Source organism: Excalfactoria chinensis, chromosome 7 (assembly GCF_039878825.1).
Source record: "Excalfactoria chinensis isolate bCotChi1 chromosome 7, bCotChi1.hap2, whole genome shotgun sequence".
Classification (NCBI taxonomy): Eukaryota; Metazoa; Chordata; class Aves; order Galliformes; family Phasianidae; genus Excalfactoria; species Excalfactoria chinensis.
The window spans coordinates 14,912,955-14,927,358 of record NC_092831.1 but is presented as its reverse complement, the minus strand read 5'-3'; the positions used below and the strand labels follow the sequence as shown (position 1 = coordinate 14,927,358).

Here is a 14,404-nt window from a genome sequence, read left to right as displayed (position 1 = left end):
AATGGAAGTCTGGCATACAGACATCCAGTGAGTATGATGTATGTTTCAGCAGAGTTGGCATAATTCATCTAGAGATAATCAAGTATTTTTTGTAGTTAAGTTTGACCTAGGCTAGGCTTTGCATAGCCATTGCTGTAGTGCTTCGAATTAAAAGTGCTTCTTTATAATTTAATATTGGCATAAGACTACCTGAAAAATTAAACAAGCACTTTGGAGTAGTGCTGGGCTTTGTTAATAGTGTATTAAATTTATAAATTTAAATCTGAAATTGATAGATTTTGTTGATGTTACTAATGTCAACAGGTCCAGCCTTTTGCTTAATACTAAGTGCTTTGCTTAATGCTAATGTGACAATTCAGAATTTGGATAAACTGCTGCCTTAATCCTAAGCACCCCTAGCCAACTGTTTATCACCCTAATGCCCTTCTGTTTGATATTTACTTCTTTGAACATTGCTACCTTACTCTTTTTGGAAATCCATGTTTGCACTGATGTCATAAAGTAAGCAGAATGAATGTGTGAAATTGCTTGTAAAATTATCAAATGAAATGAATAGCAAATATGATGACTTTTTTTTTTTTTTTTAAGTTGGATTAGGAAACTGTCAGCAATGATGCACTCTGCTAATGCTTACTAGAGCTGAACAGTATATATATAAGTCTGCACAAAGGAGGCAGCTGGGCAGATCTCAGGATCCTCAAGGCTTTCCATAGTTCCAGAAGAAAGAGTAGCAGATCTTTCTCCAACTGCTACATATCACTTCAAAATATAAAAGGTAAGATTTATGTGAAGTACTTGTACAATTCATCTGAGAAAGCTGAATGCATTTTCTTAATCATGTTGTCCAAAGATTGCAACAGAGATACAGGATCTTTCAATAAGTTGTTGTTTTCTTCTGTGATTATGTTCCCAAATGTTTCCAATTAAGGACATCACCATTTAAACTTTTTTAATCTATTGAGCTAGTTTAGCAGAATAATCCCAAAATGGAACATCAACTCCTAGGACTGCAGAAGCAAATGAAAGAAGGATGAAAAACAGGCACTGTATTAAGAATTTAAATGTGGAATACAAAACTACTGATATTTATGTTTCTAGCTACTTCAGGGATATTTAATGAACGTTATTTTAAAAATATTCATTCCTTACAGCTCCTTCCTAAATATGAAGCAATATAGATTAACTTGGGAAAATACAAACAAAATAAATGGGTCTATGTGGACATTAACTGAAATCTGTCCAAAACAGCTTGTCACCCCATCTCCCTACAGATTACCACTCCGCTGCTCTACTTTCTGATTAGTACATCTCAGAAAACTGTTATTTTCGTATCACTGTAAAATCTCAATGGGAAATTTTATAGCATTTAAAACCTTTCAATAGTTATTGGGCTTATTGTATAAAATTTAACTTTCTGGTCTGGACTTCCTTAGGCTAGAATGATTGTTTTTTTACAGAACTCTCCACATTGCTGCAGATAAAGAGATGTAAAGCATATCTATTCAAAACAGTAATACACTAATAATTAGGAATAATTGCTATCTGCAATTTTTTCTTCATTAGAAATCTACTTTATTTACTTGTACATTTTCATATGTAATATTCCTTTTTTTTTTTTTTATTGATGACGTTCCATACTATTTATTTTTAAACTGGAAATGGATACAAATCTGATTTTTGAAAGAATGTTTTTTTTTTGAAAACTCAATAACATTAAGTTAGTTTAACTTGCACACAGTGTGCAAAAGATAACTACAGCAAAATATGTGGGAAAACTAGAAAAATCAGATTGATTGAGAAAATAAGATTGCGTACTTTCTGACTGCTCAAAGTGAGATCTTTTCTTGAACACTTTCTATGTGAAATGAGCTCCAATTTTCTTGTAGCCTAACAGTAGAATCCCTGCTTTTTTCTTTTTATAATAGAAAATTGTTCGTTAAATACAATGCTTTCTTTAACTTGTAGAAAACTGCTTTTGCTGGTTTGGGTTAGAAATGACAAATGCAAAACTCTGAATAAACTAAACAGATTCTAAATTTTTAGGAAAATACGTTTGACAGAGGTTTAACAGCTAGTCAATACACTTTAAAATGTTTGTTCCATTGATGGCTGGGTTTCCCATACCTGAAAATACTTCCAAAACTGCATTTATATATCTTTCTTTTTATTAATCTCCTCAGAATTTGATTCTTAAAAATTTAGAAAGATGTTCAATACACATGCAAATTTAAACTTTTAATGCATAAAGTAGCTGAAAAGCTCTATAGGAATGAGACCCATGACTTAGCTCAAGATATGACTAAATCACTGAAAATCTGTTTGTCAGTTACAGTGGGCTTTAAATATTTATTTTCAAGTTTCGTATATCAGAATGGCTTTTCTGTCTGATACTGTTATAAACAGACTGGATTAATGGTGAGGCTATTTCTTTCACTCCATTTCAGTAACTTAGGTTTATGTCTAAACTGTATCGTGCTTTAAGTGTGGTGCAGGCAGCAGTAAAGTATATATTCTGTTCTAGTTTTTCAAGTTAAGTAAACGTATACTAGTTTGTTTGTATACCATCACACATGGGAAATTTACTTATGTATAGTGCAATACCCAGACTCTATTTGGTGTCTGGGCTAACTCATTTATAGCTATGTCAGCTAGCATGAGGGCCACTACACAGAAATCAAGCCATTTTTAACCAAGCCATGATTATAGCAGAGTAATCTTAAGAATAAGGCAGAGCTTTTATTGTGTCATTGAAAGCCTGTGAAATGTGAAATTATGCATTCTTTGGGACTAACATTGGATGTCAGTGTTGTACCACCAAATTACAGCTCCAAGTGAAATAGCAAAAAGAGAGTTGGATATTATGGTTAAGATTATAATAGGTCTGAATGATTACATAGCCACTGCATTATTTGTTGTTACTACAGGTATGTTTTATAGAGATGTAGGAATCTAATCTCATATACGAGAGCATTGTATAAAGCAGAAAACACGTTATACACACTGTGGAAAAAAATGACCACAAAAACAAGGAACAATACTGTCAGTAGATCCCAATAGAGACAAGGAAATTGACTCCATTGTTTAATATAATAAAATCCACCAGTAAGTCTTATATTCATCAATTTCTTTTACCATATTTTATTAAGATTTAATTAAGATTTTGAATGACTAAACATTTTGTTACTGGCATTGAGGTATTGAAGCAAAATAGCATTCATACAGATTGTATATTGTGTATTGTTGTATATTTCAATCCAGCCTGTTATGACAAGGCATAGAGAATATATGTTTTCTTTCAAATTTCTTTATTATATAAATAATTGAATTTATGTATCAAAATATTGGAGCTGGAGAAGGTTAGTGCAGATTACACTTAGTGGGAATGGTGTTTATAGTTGGATCCTATTATACCACCTATGACTTTACTTCAGTGCATTTATCTTTCCTATTTCACTTCATTTTTCAGAATGTAACATAAAATTCTGTAGGAAAATTTCATGGATGACAGAAGGGCTCTGTCAAATAGTCAAGTATCAGTCCAAGTTCATCATAATGATGAAGTTATTTCCAGTGACATTTTGAACATGTGAACTCATGAACATTCACTATTCATTATTCAATGATTTAACATTTACTCATTGAATGTATTGTGTATTTGGTTTCTTTGTCAAGCTCAAAAGCACTGAGCAGCATTTTAAATCAGTTTCATTGTCTATACACTCATTCCACAAATTTAAGTGGTCAAAACTTCAATGAACAATAAACAACACTGATGGATTTTGTAAGCAGATTTCCTTTCATTTCCTGCTTACACAGAAAACCTCAGTGCTTTTCAGACTATTAGCTATCATAGTCCGTTTTGCACAGGGTTTTGTAAGACCCAAATGAAAAGCATTCATTTTATCAACATTTTGCTCTACACAGGATTATGTGTCAACAGAGCTACTAATACATTAAATGACGAAAATCATGGCACTCAATTCGAAAATTGGATTAAGCTTTTTTTGCATTGGTGATAATTTAATAAAAGTTGCAACTGAACTACATGCATGAGTAAACCAGTCACTTACTCAAATAAGACACTCACAGCTTGGCTGTAAATCACCAGTACATATGTACATAAAGAAGTACTATACATCACATTGTACAATCTCACAGTAAAGTCAGTGAGTCTTAAAAATATTTGAGTGCTTGTTATAATAATGTACCCATTTCTTTTGTGCAACTAAAAACAATAGAATGACCTAAAACAGTAAGAATTATATCTGGAAGACAGTATTTTCTTTTTTAGTTTGTTAACATTAAGACAAAATTTATACACTATATCTTGTATATCCCATGAAACCCCATAGTGGAAGTGCTTAAGCAAAGCAGAATATTGTGTTAAAAGTGCAAGAAGCAGAGCTTGGAATATCCTGCCATAAATGTTAAGCCGCTCTGGGGCTTAATGTTTTTTCTAAGCAGTCACCTAATAATATGCCATTTATTCAAGAGGCCTACTGCTGCAATATGTTTTATATCTAGAAAAGTAACAAAATTAAAGGAGTGTTACAGGTCAGAAAGAAAGAACGAGGAGCTGCTGATGTGACAGCCTTCCCGACAGAAATTTGCTTTTCTTTGACTCTAGTAAATAAAAAAGTAGAAGTCATACCACTGCCCTAGTTTTACAGTAAAACAATGTTACGGAAACAGATACATTTGCCATCAGCAGAACTTAGAGCAAAGGACATAAAGACCTTTTAGAAAGGAAAATGAAGATACAGCTACTCTCAGCTCACCTTAAAATCCTGAATAGAGAATAAATCTAAAGACTAGAACAAAAACTACATTTTTTTGAATGTCTGCCCAAGATACTGTAGACTCCATTCATTACACAGGATCTCAGTTTCTTCAAGCTTAGATTAGCACTGATGATGTTTCTTTCTGATGTAATTGATTCAGTGTTATGTAAAGATGATTACATTTTTCTTTGTTGCCAAATCTCTGTTTTGACAGGCAATGAAAATGAAAAGTATTTATTTTATTGCTGGACTCCTTTTAATGATAGTTCAAGGCAGCTGGCAAAATCCTCTTCAGGAAACAGAGGAGAAATCAAGGTAAATTCTTTGGATCAACCTCCTAGAAACCCTTAGCCTGAACTTTGCTTTCTTATTGTTCAAAGTAAAGCATACCATGATTTATAGAAAGTATTTAATCTACCACTGAAACTGCTAAAAACTTTTAATGTTTCAAATTGTAGCACTATAGCTTTTGGTATTTTAAATAGTAAGTGCTTTAGTTATCCAATAAACCTTGTAAATGTGCAGTATCCAAGCTACAATATTGATTCATTTTACTAGCCTTTTTTTTTCTTCTTCCACTTTATAAATGATATTATTAAAAGAAATATCAGTTCACCTGTAGGATGTACTGTAGTCAATTGCCAGTTAACAACTTCTAAACTTTTCTTAGATCATTCAAAGCATCCCAGTCTGAACCATTAGATGAATCTAGACAGCTGAATGAAGTAAAGCGTCATTCACAAGGCACATTCACCAGTGACTACAGCAAGTACTTGGACAGTAGACGAGCTCAGGACTTTGTGCAATGGTTAATGAGCACTAAAAGAAATGGGTAAGCATTTTTGGTCACATTGCTCTATCCATGCTGATAAAACAGCCAATAATCTGAATGGATTCAATTTCTTTCAGCTCCCCATCACAGACCATATGTAATCCTCAAATTGCTAATGTATTTAGCAAAAGCTTATGTAGAACTTTAATATGTTGTTAGAAATGGGGAATATGTACAAAATTAGTCAAAATTGATTGGATAAATTAGGTGTATTGGCATTATATTATCTAATGTGTGATCTAAAATGATGCTGTATCTCAGCCTCTTTGGGACAAATAGCTCATTCACTGAAGAAATTTCAATATGTACAAGGTACACAAATATAGGGTAAAAATGTAGCCACTGGGCCTTCATAGAACTTTATGTCTGTGGTTGCTCTAATCCTGGAGTTTCATTTGTGAAAAGAGGACTCAGATTTAAGCTTAACTGACCAATGGTTTACAAGTATTCTGTTAAGGCATGAGTTGGCATGGTTTCTGATGGTAAAGGCTAACAATCTAAGAATGTAAGCAACAAAAAAGCAAGTAATTCTATGCTGTCTCTTCTGGAGAATATCTGCCCATAATCAATCAAAAAAAATCTGTTATATTAATCTCTTAAATCACTGTGGAATTATTTAAAGTAATCATTTCTAGATATATTATGAATTTAAATACGTAAGCCTGAAAATATTTATAATGTTCCTCCATTGTTTGTGGTTGTTTATGATAATATATAGGTAATAACCAATAGAATTTTATATCATCTCATTCATGCTTTGCAATGTACTGCTAATAATGTTCTAATGGTTTTGGAATTCCACTACAGCCAACAAGGACAAGAGGACAAAGAGAATGAGAAATTCCCAGACCAGCTCTCAAGGTATTCTATTTGCAACAAACTTGTTACTCAAAAGCAAGTTGAGTTAATTTTCTGTTAAAAAAGAAATAAATAAACTGTTACTCTTTAAAATGTTAACATAATCAGAGAAATGCTCATCAAAAGAAATTATGCTGCACCTGTTCTTTTTATGAGGAAAGAGAAAACATCTGTTTTTCATGCCTGTACATGCGTGCTTTCGCTTAAAAAAAAAAAAAAAGCATTTGGGCTGAAGGCTTAAATTTTGTTTCCTTTGATTCTAGGAGAGGGGTTGGAAATTTGGAAAAAACAACAGCCACAACAACAAATCTCTGTTTGCCAGACAGATCAAAATACTTACATTTACTTTTTCATTTGTCAGAAAATCCAGAGAGGGCATCTTGGATTACAAAAATCTTTCCGTTCTAAACACTGTCAATATAATAATAATCTTTCAGCTTCAGTGAAACAGCATATCTTAACAAAATTAACATTTTATCAAGAGTGTTTCAAACTCTAGTCAACATGCGGATGGAAAGTGCAGATGGTACTAAATTGGGAGGAATGATGAAATCCCAGGGAGACAAAAAAAAATAAAAATAAAAATAATACAAAACGCTAACGGCCCTGAAAATTTGGCAGAAATCAACAAAGTCGGAAACAGAAATTCAAGGGAACTTTTCATGGGAAAATATTCCAAAACATGTCTACTTCTCAATGCAGCTTGTCTTCTTAAGGGTCAGTGTGACATAATTTTGCTATAAATAACAGGAAGAAGCAGGGGTAGGATTGGGAAGCAATTTCTATTAAGTTTATCAAGTTTACAGTTGTTCCAAGATGCTGAAAACAATGGATATTCACAAAACGATTCAAAATGAATCAGAGTATTATCAAAAAGATATGTCTGAGGAGTTTGGCTGAGAAATAATGAAGATGAGCACAGAAGGAGTAGCTCAATGGAATTTTTAGTTAGTGCAGTTAGAGGTAAGAAATAGTATGTCTGTAGAATGTGATAGTTTGCTGTGCAGAGCTAATTCATCTAGCAGGAGAGCATTCCAGTGCAGTTATACATGCTTTCAGTACCTTATTTGTTTAGAGCTAGTTCAGTTAACACAAAACTGTACTGTGTAGCATAAGTGTTGCTTTCAGAATTAAAAAAGGAAAATATCAGGAGTAATTTGAGAAATAAAGAAAAACTGTCTGATACAGATTGTGGGAAACTTAAATTATTAAATGCTAAATATATATATATATTGATTATTAATGCAGTCTGATCCTAGATTACTGCTCCTCTTTCAGCAATGCAATTTCCAAGCGTCATTCTGAATTTGAGAGACATGCTGAAGGCACCTACACCAGTGATATTACCTCTTATTTGGAAGGTCAAGCTGCCAAAGAATTCATTGCTTGGTTAGTGAATGGACGAGGAAGAAGAGAGTAAGAATCCATCCATTCTTATTATTAAATTTTGCTTTGCTTTCAAGGTTAGAAATCAAATCTGATGAAATCTTGATGTATTTTTGATCATTCCTACTGTACTTCACATTTTCCTTTTGTAATAGAATATTCTGTGTGGCTGTTAGATTACTGTTTTAAGTTATTAAGTTCAAGCATAGACTGAAACAAACATGTTCAGTATACTGTTACACTCTGAAAGGTCAAATTATATTTAAGATCAATATATCTAAAACTAAACCAGAGTTTCCTCTAATTATTACCTTTTCCTCATCCCACAACACTGCTTACAGTCTTCTTAACTATCAGAGTCAAGTCATGTTAGTGTCATCTTAAATTTCTTTCTCTCTTTCTCTGCCTTTGTAGTCAGTCATTCCCTCTGCAATATTTTCAAGATGAAATTTGAACCTATGTCACTGCCACCACAGCCATTTTCTGCGCTTTGGTGATCATTCCCAGCAGTTGCTTTTGCTCTTCCTATTATCCGCAAAGTCACATATTGTAGCATCAAAAATAACCATAATTTCCTACAACTATCCTTTATTTTTCTTTTTAAGGCATCTCTACTTCTTTTGCTATAGTTCACGGTTTTCAAGACTCATATCCATAGTTTTGATTCAGGTACATCTCAGACTTTTTCATCATCTTGATCTCCATATATTCAGTGTAGATTTCTCAAACCTATTCACTTCATCTGCTCACTCATGACTTTGTATCTTTTTCATGACAAACTTACTTCTTGGAACAGCCTTAATTTCAGGCACATTCTGTATTACCACCATTCCAAGTCTGTGTGCTTAGGAGTTACATCATGCACATGCCACTCACTATCTTTTAACTGTTCTGTACTTTTTGTGCCTTTAGATTGTAAGCTCTTCGGGGCAGGGATTTCAGTTCATCCTATTATTATATGTTTTGCTAGCTGTAAAGTATTATGTAAATCTCTCATATTATCTAAAAATAATAAATAACAATAACAATAAAATATAATCTGTAAGACAAGATTGTGTGTTGTAGTTAAGGAAGACTAACTAGGTAAAAGTAAACATGAAAATAATGATGAAAAACAGTGCTAAGTAAATGAGGTCAAGCTATGCAGATAAGGGAAAGGCTGGTGCCACTTCCAGGTGATGTTCAGATCTGCAGCTGTTTTTTATGTCATTTTTATACAGAAATTTTAGCATTTATAAGAAAGAGAGATTAGAAATGAGCTCTGACATCCTGAGCTTAAAAACCTAGACAAACAATTACACATAGAGCAGCCTCCTAATTACTAATATTAAGTACTATTTGCAGTCAGACTTGAATGTAGCTTTTCCTAAAATTAGTACATAAAAAAACCAGCCCACCTATCGCTGATCCCAGAACATGGTGTGTCTCAATCAGCAAACTTCATTAGAATGTAGAAAAAATTTCCATATTTCATGGTATGAAACAAGCTTTCTAAATAAACCCCTTGGCAAAATGGCTTTCCAGTGGTCAGAAATGGATGCATCAAGATTCATGAAGGGATTCCAAATACAAAATTATATTGTGCAACAAGAAGCACATAATTTTAATACAGATATTTTAATTCAGTTATTTTATCCCCCCCAAAAGCTGCTGCTTTTACTGTTTAAATAACTATGCAATATAATTGTAAATATAAAACTAGGACTTAAAGAGCCAAATGGAAAAATCTGTATGAAAATTTGACTGTAATGTTTCAGTAGTGATAGTTCTTTAAAAAATGATTCTAAGTACATCTACTGTGAGTTTTACTGATGCCTAGTTTACTTGACATAAATGTTGTTGACTTAGTTACATTTTTGCATCTATACCTTTAGAAATAGATATATATGAAAAAACACTAAAGAGGAATCTGGACTAGAGAAAGACTAAAGGAAGAGTCCCTTCTGGTGAGCAGAGACACAGATGCTTTCTTCTGTTGTTAAAATAATGCTTCATAAGTTGTTCTGATATGCTTTATGCTATGCAGAGCCATAACATCTGGCTCAACCTTCAACCCTTTAAAATCAAAGGAAATTATCAGTAATTAAGTACTTGTAATTAGGCCCTTTTATCAGTTTGTTTCTTTGGACTTACAAATTGTTTCATAACTTATTTCCTTTGAAGTTTCCCAGAAAAAGCTTTAATGGCTGAAGAAATGGGCCGAAGACATGCAGATGGCACTTTCACAAGTGATATCAACAAAATCCTGGATGATATGGCTGCCAAAGAGTTCCTAAAATGGCTGATTAACACAAAAGTTACCCAAAGGTGCCTGAATTTTGATCATATTTATCTTAATACATCGTTTTTTTAAATGTATTTGTCACACATAGGGAAAATACAGCTCACTTTTCTCTTAAATATAGAAATACGTGTAACAGTGTTACAAACTTTATGTTACATACAGTGCTGAACAAGGGTATGACACTCTAAAGAGAAGTCATTCCAAACAGCTACTTAAAAGTGAACTCTACAAACAGGTTTATTCGAGGATTATTTGTTGATACTGACAAAGTGTTTCCAAAGTCCCTTTAAGGCACATGTGAAGGGCAGATTGTCTAAAATGTTAGGTGTCCGCTGCAAAAGTTTGTTAACTTTGCCTTTTGACTTCTAAAGGACCTCAAATCTCTACTTCATCTTGGAATTATGAAACAGCAAAAAACAAAACAAAAACTGAGTTTGTTGTATAAACATGAATTTGAATAACAATTTCATATTTTTATGTTTGTGGTTAAGCACTGAAATAATTAAGAAAGTAATCTATTTGAAGCTATTAAAAATCTTTTCCTTTAGGAATAGTTTTCAGTCTTTTATTAGAGACAAGCATTAGGGGATTTGTAGAAATAATATCTGCTAATTTGTTACAAGAAAAAATATATTTCATGCATATGTAACAAATCTTGTGAGATTTATACTATGTCCTCATTGCCACTGCTTTTTTTCCTCCCCTCACAGAGACCTTTTGGGAGAATACCAATAAGAATGCAGAATAAAATTGGGATAAATGGAGATCTTCACTGCCTCAGTGCCAGCTACAAAGAGATTCTGAAATCTATATTGTCATTTACATAGTTTGTAACAAAGCTATGTCACTTTGCATGCCAGAAAATAATTGTAGTGTCATTTAATGTTGCCAAAGGATTATATATGGAATACCTATCATCTAAGGGATGGTTATCAGAATAGTTTTACGATTATGAAAGTTCCAATTCTTTCTATTTTCCACTTATTTGAACTGAAATAACACCATTTATATTTACTTATGAAATTATTTTTCTAAAAATTGACTTATGCACGTAAATGATTCCATTACCAGTTATTACCTAGGGACTGGCAGCTGCAAATGTCTGAAAAGTGAATATCCCTGTTGAAACCTTTGTTATAAAAAGGCTAAGCTTTAAGGATATTAAATAATAGCCTTAAATAAAATTTTTCAAGCTTCTTTTCTGTTGACTTTTTGTCTGTATATCCCTTTTGTCTGTTTCCACTCCATTTTATTTTATTCTAATGTTATTGTTGCTAAGATCTTGGAACTGGCTGGTTCAGAATGATAAAACAAAATCAGCATTTTGTCAATTTTTCTCTATTACGACTTTATGAGAAGAGCTGTATAAAGTTTGATTATTCTTAATGATAAAGAATAATCTAAAATGAAGCTAGAGATGGAAGCAAGACTGAACAGTATTCATTAGCATAAATGGCTGTTTCTGAGAAGCGGGAGGACAGATTTGAAAAATATTAACTGAAATTTACTTCATTAATAGTGGAAACTCTACCACCTAATACTGTCAAGGTTTATAAGACTTCTGAGTAAAGCCAACTCAAACTGCCCTGAGATCCTTCTAATAATAATCTATGTTATATACTTTTCTTCTTTCTTCCTCTGAAAAGCACTGTACCCATCACCTCTTGCAGCTCACAGCATTATACTGTAACTTGTAACAGTGATTTCAGTAACTTATGCTGTTTCCATTATGTTCACAGAACACTTTGCCTGCAGACCTCAGTGCTTCTAGCATTTCCTTTCAGTTGGCCAGGATGTGTTTTTGTATGTATGGCTGTAGCTGCAACTCTCAAATAAATAGCTTCAGGTGCTCTTATGCATCTCTTCCTGTGAGTCCTCAGCCCTCTTTTCTTCCTTTGCTGTAATAGCAGTATGCCAGGTATACATACAAAAATGTCGTAATGGGTAGTATTTTAAGAGAAAACCAAGGGTTTTAGCAAGTACCTAACAGAACTTGATGTGATACAGAACAGGTGTTGAATCAGAACTGGAACCTAAAATTTTGTTAGCAATAACTAGTTTTATGTCCCCTTTGTTTTTTAAAGACATCTACAACATTCACCAGTGGTCTGGAATTTCTGGATAGATTGTCTTCTGAATATGCTACATGAAGAAATATTGCACAGTTTCAGATCAGAAACAATCATACCCAAATTGGTACTTAAACAGATTTTTGACAGCAACATCCAACCTAATACAGTTAAAACTCAGTAGAACTTTGCTGTATTCAGTTAAATACAGTTGGATCCATATGGTCTACATTGAAATGGTACAAAAATTTAAATCTTCTATTTCTATAAACCAAGCAAATATCTTTAATATGTTTTACTCTGCTCTGCTGAAGACATTTATTGCTCTGAAGGACAAGGTTCCAGAGTTACGAGCCCACTTACTTGTGGTGTCTGTCACCAGTGTATTTGAGCACCTCCTGATGATGGATTTGTCAACTATGTAAATACTGTTTTCCCGTATGTTTATAAAATTTTTAGATGTTTTTAGGGACAGAAGGGTATAAATAATTTTCTCAAAGTTATGCAGCTTGTTCGGAACACAGCAAAAATATTTACATTCTAATTTTCTGAGTCCCAATCTAGAGCATGAATCAGAAGTCAGATGAAGTTGAGCATGTTCCAGCAGTTCCAAATATGAGCTTAGCAACAGGACTAGGACTTACACTTATCCTGAAAGAACAGAACAAGTCCGTTTGGGGGAACAAATGAGGTATGTGCTGAATATTTCCTGTACATGCTAGACGTAATCAAGTGAAAGATATAAACCTAACCACGTAGCAGTCACTTCCTCAAAGAGTCTGTACCAAACAACACCTATCCACGTCTTCAGGCTCAGAGGGGGCAGAATAGTTGCAGCAGTAAAGTCTACAGAGAATTGCTATTTATATTTTTGTCTTTGTGCTTTATAGTAAGGGAGGGAGGTCCTAGGTATTACATTCTATACATGTTGCATTTGTAAAGAAATGTAGCAATGTTTGAGTGGCCCCGAAATTCTTTGCAAATAATAGATGTTATTTGAAGTCTTCAGGCAATGAAGTAACTAACAGCTGTCTGTTATTATTTTGGTTTTGTTTCATGTGGTGCTACTGCATGTATGAGGGGGCTTCAATTTGCTGTCTGCAAATAAAGGAAGACAAGTATGTCTGCCAAAGGGGATCTTGTTCAGGATGATGTTTCAGAATTACCAACGGGGCTATACCCTCATCTACTCTCAGAAACATTAATCTTCCTTTTCAACCTCTTCATTCAAGGACCAAACTGCATACATCTTACTAAAATCAAATGTTCTGGTGTGCACAAGGGGTCTTCATTGGTAAGCTACAAAAGATGATGCTGTTGTGATGCCTCCCTACACTTTATATAAGCTTAAAGTATACTAGAAGAGTTAGGCTATGGGTTCCATTCTGTGTGAAATACATTGTAAATGCATCATAAATGTAGATTACAGTGAAAAAAAATATTACTTATTTTGTTTTTACTCACTTATACACTTCATACTGACTTCTTCACTCTACTAGAAAACCTACTACCTTCTTTAAGCTGTATGAAAAGAGTACCAATGGTGTTTTGGTATTTGATTGTTTTCACTCCATTGTGTAAGTGTGGATTCAGAAGTTGCATATTTTAATCATTTGTGTATTTATTTGGAGTCCTCTATGTCCCTACACATGCACTACCCAGAACTTCCAAGTGGTCTTATATTAAAAACTGTTCCCAGTTTTACCTTCTTCATTAACTGCATTTTAGATACTGAAATGTACAGCACCCTTCCTATTCCATTCTATTTGCCAAGTATCTGGAAATATAAGCACATTCAAGAACAACAAGAGAACTATTTGGAATTAAATATCATATTTCAATATGTATTTTTTTTATTGAGATACAATAGCCATTTAGCTGTGCTCTGTAGACAAGCAGCAAGAATCTTCAGTTGCTAGGAAATTAATTTGATGTTATTTATATAAACATATAAAATTTGAAAGAACAGAATGACAAGTGCTACTAGCCACACTGAAATGCTTGTCCTACTGATATAACCACAGAAAATAAGTTTTTTGGATTTTTTTTTCTCATTTCCTTTTCTGATTTATAGTTACTCTCTCTTCAAAATCCTCTCAGCTAGAATCATTATAACAATGAATTACCAAACTGTCTTTGTGCCATTTCAGATTCAAAATGTCCTGTGGCCACACACTGAGACACCTGGAATACA

The 14,404-nt window shown here is 33.3% G+C and overlaps 1 protein-coding gene across 2 annotated transcripts; it reads left to right on the top strand.

Annotated features, from left to right (window-relative positions):
- The first annotated feature begins 691 nt into the window (after positions 1–691).
- On the top strand, positions 692–11,131 carry GCG (glucagon). Of its 2 annotated transcripts, none has more exons than XM_072342241.1 (7): positions 692–775; positions 4,996–5,096; positions 5,452–5,613; positions 6,421–6,474; positions 7,750–7,887; positions 10,021–10,164; positions 10,852–11,131. In XM_072342241.1, the coding sequence occupies exons 2-7, from the start codon at positions 4,999–5,001 to the stop codon at positions 10,874–10,876; spliced, it is 621 nt and encodes a 206-aa protein (XP_072198342.1). In that variant the 5' UTR covers positions 692–775; positions 4,996–4,998; the 3' UTR covers positions 10,877–11,131. The 2 variants fall into 2 exon arrangements, with proteins under 2 accessions (XP_072198342.1, XP_072198343.1); XM_072342242.1 differs by lacking the exon at positions 692–775 and adding an exon at positions 3,069–3,102.
- Positions 11,132–14,404: the final 3,273 nt, after the last annotated feature.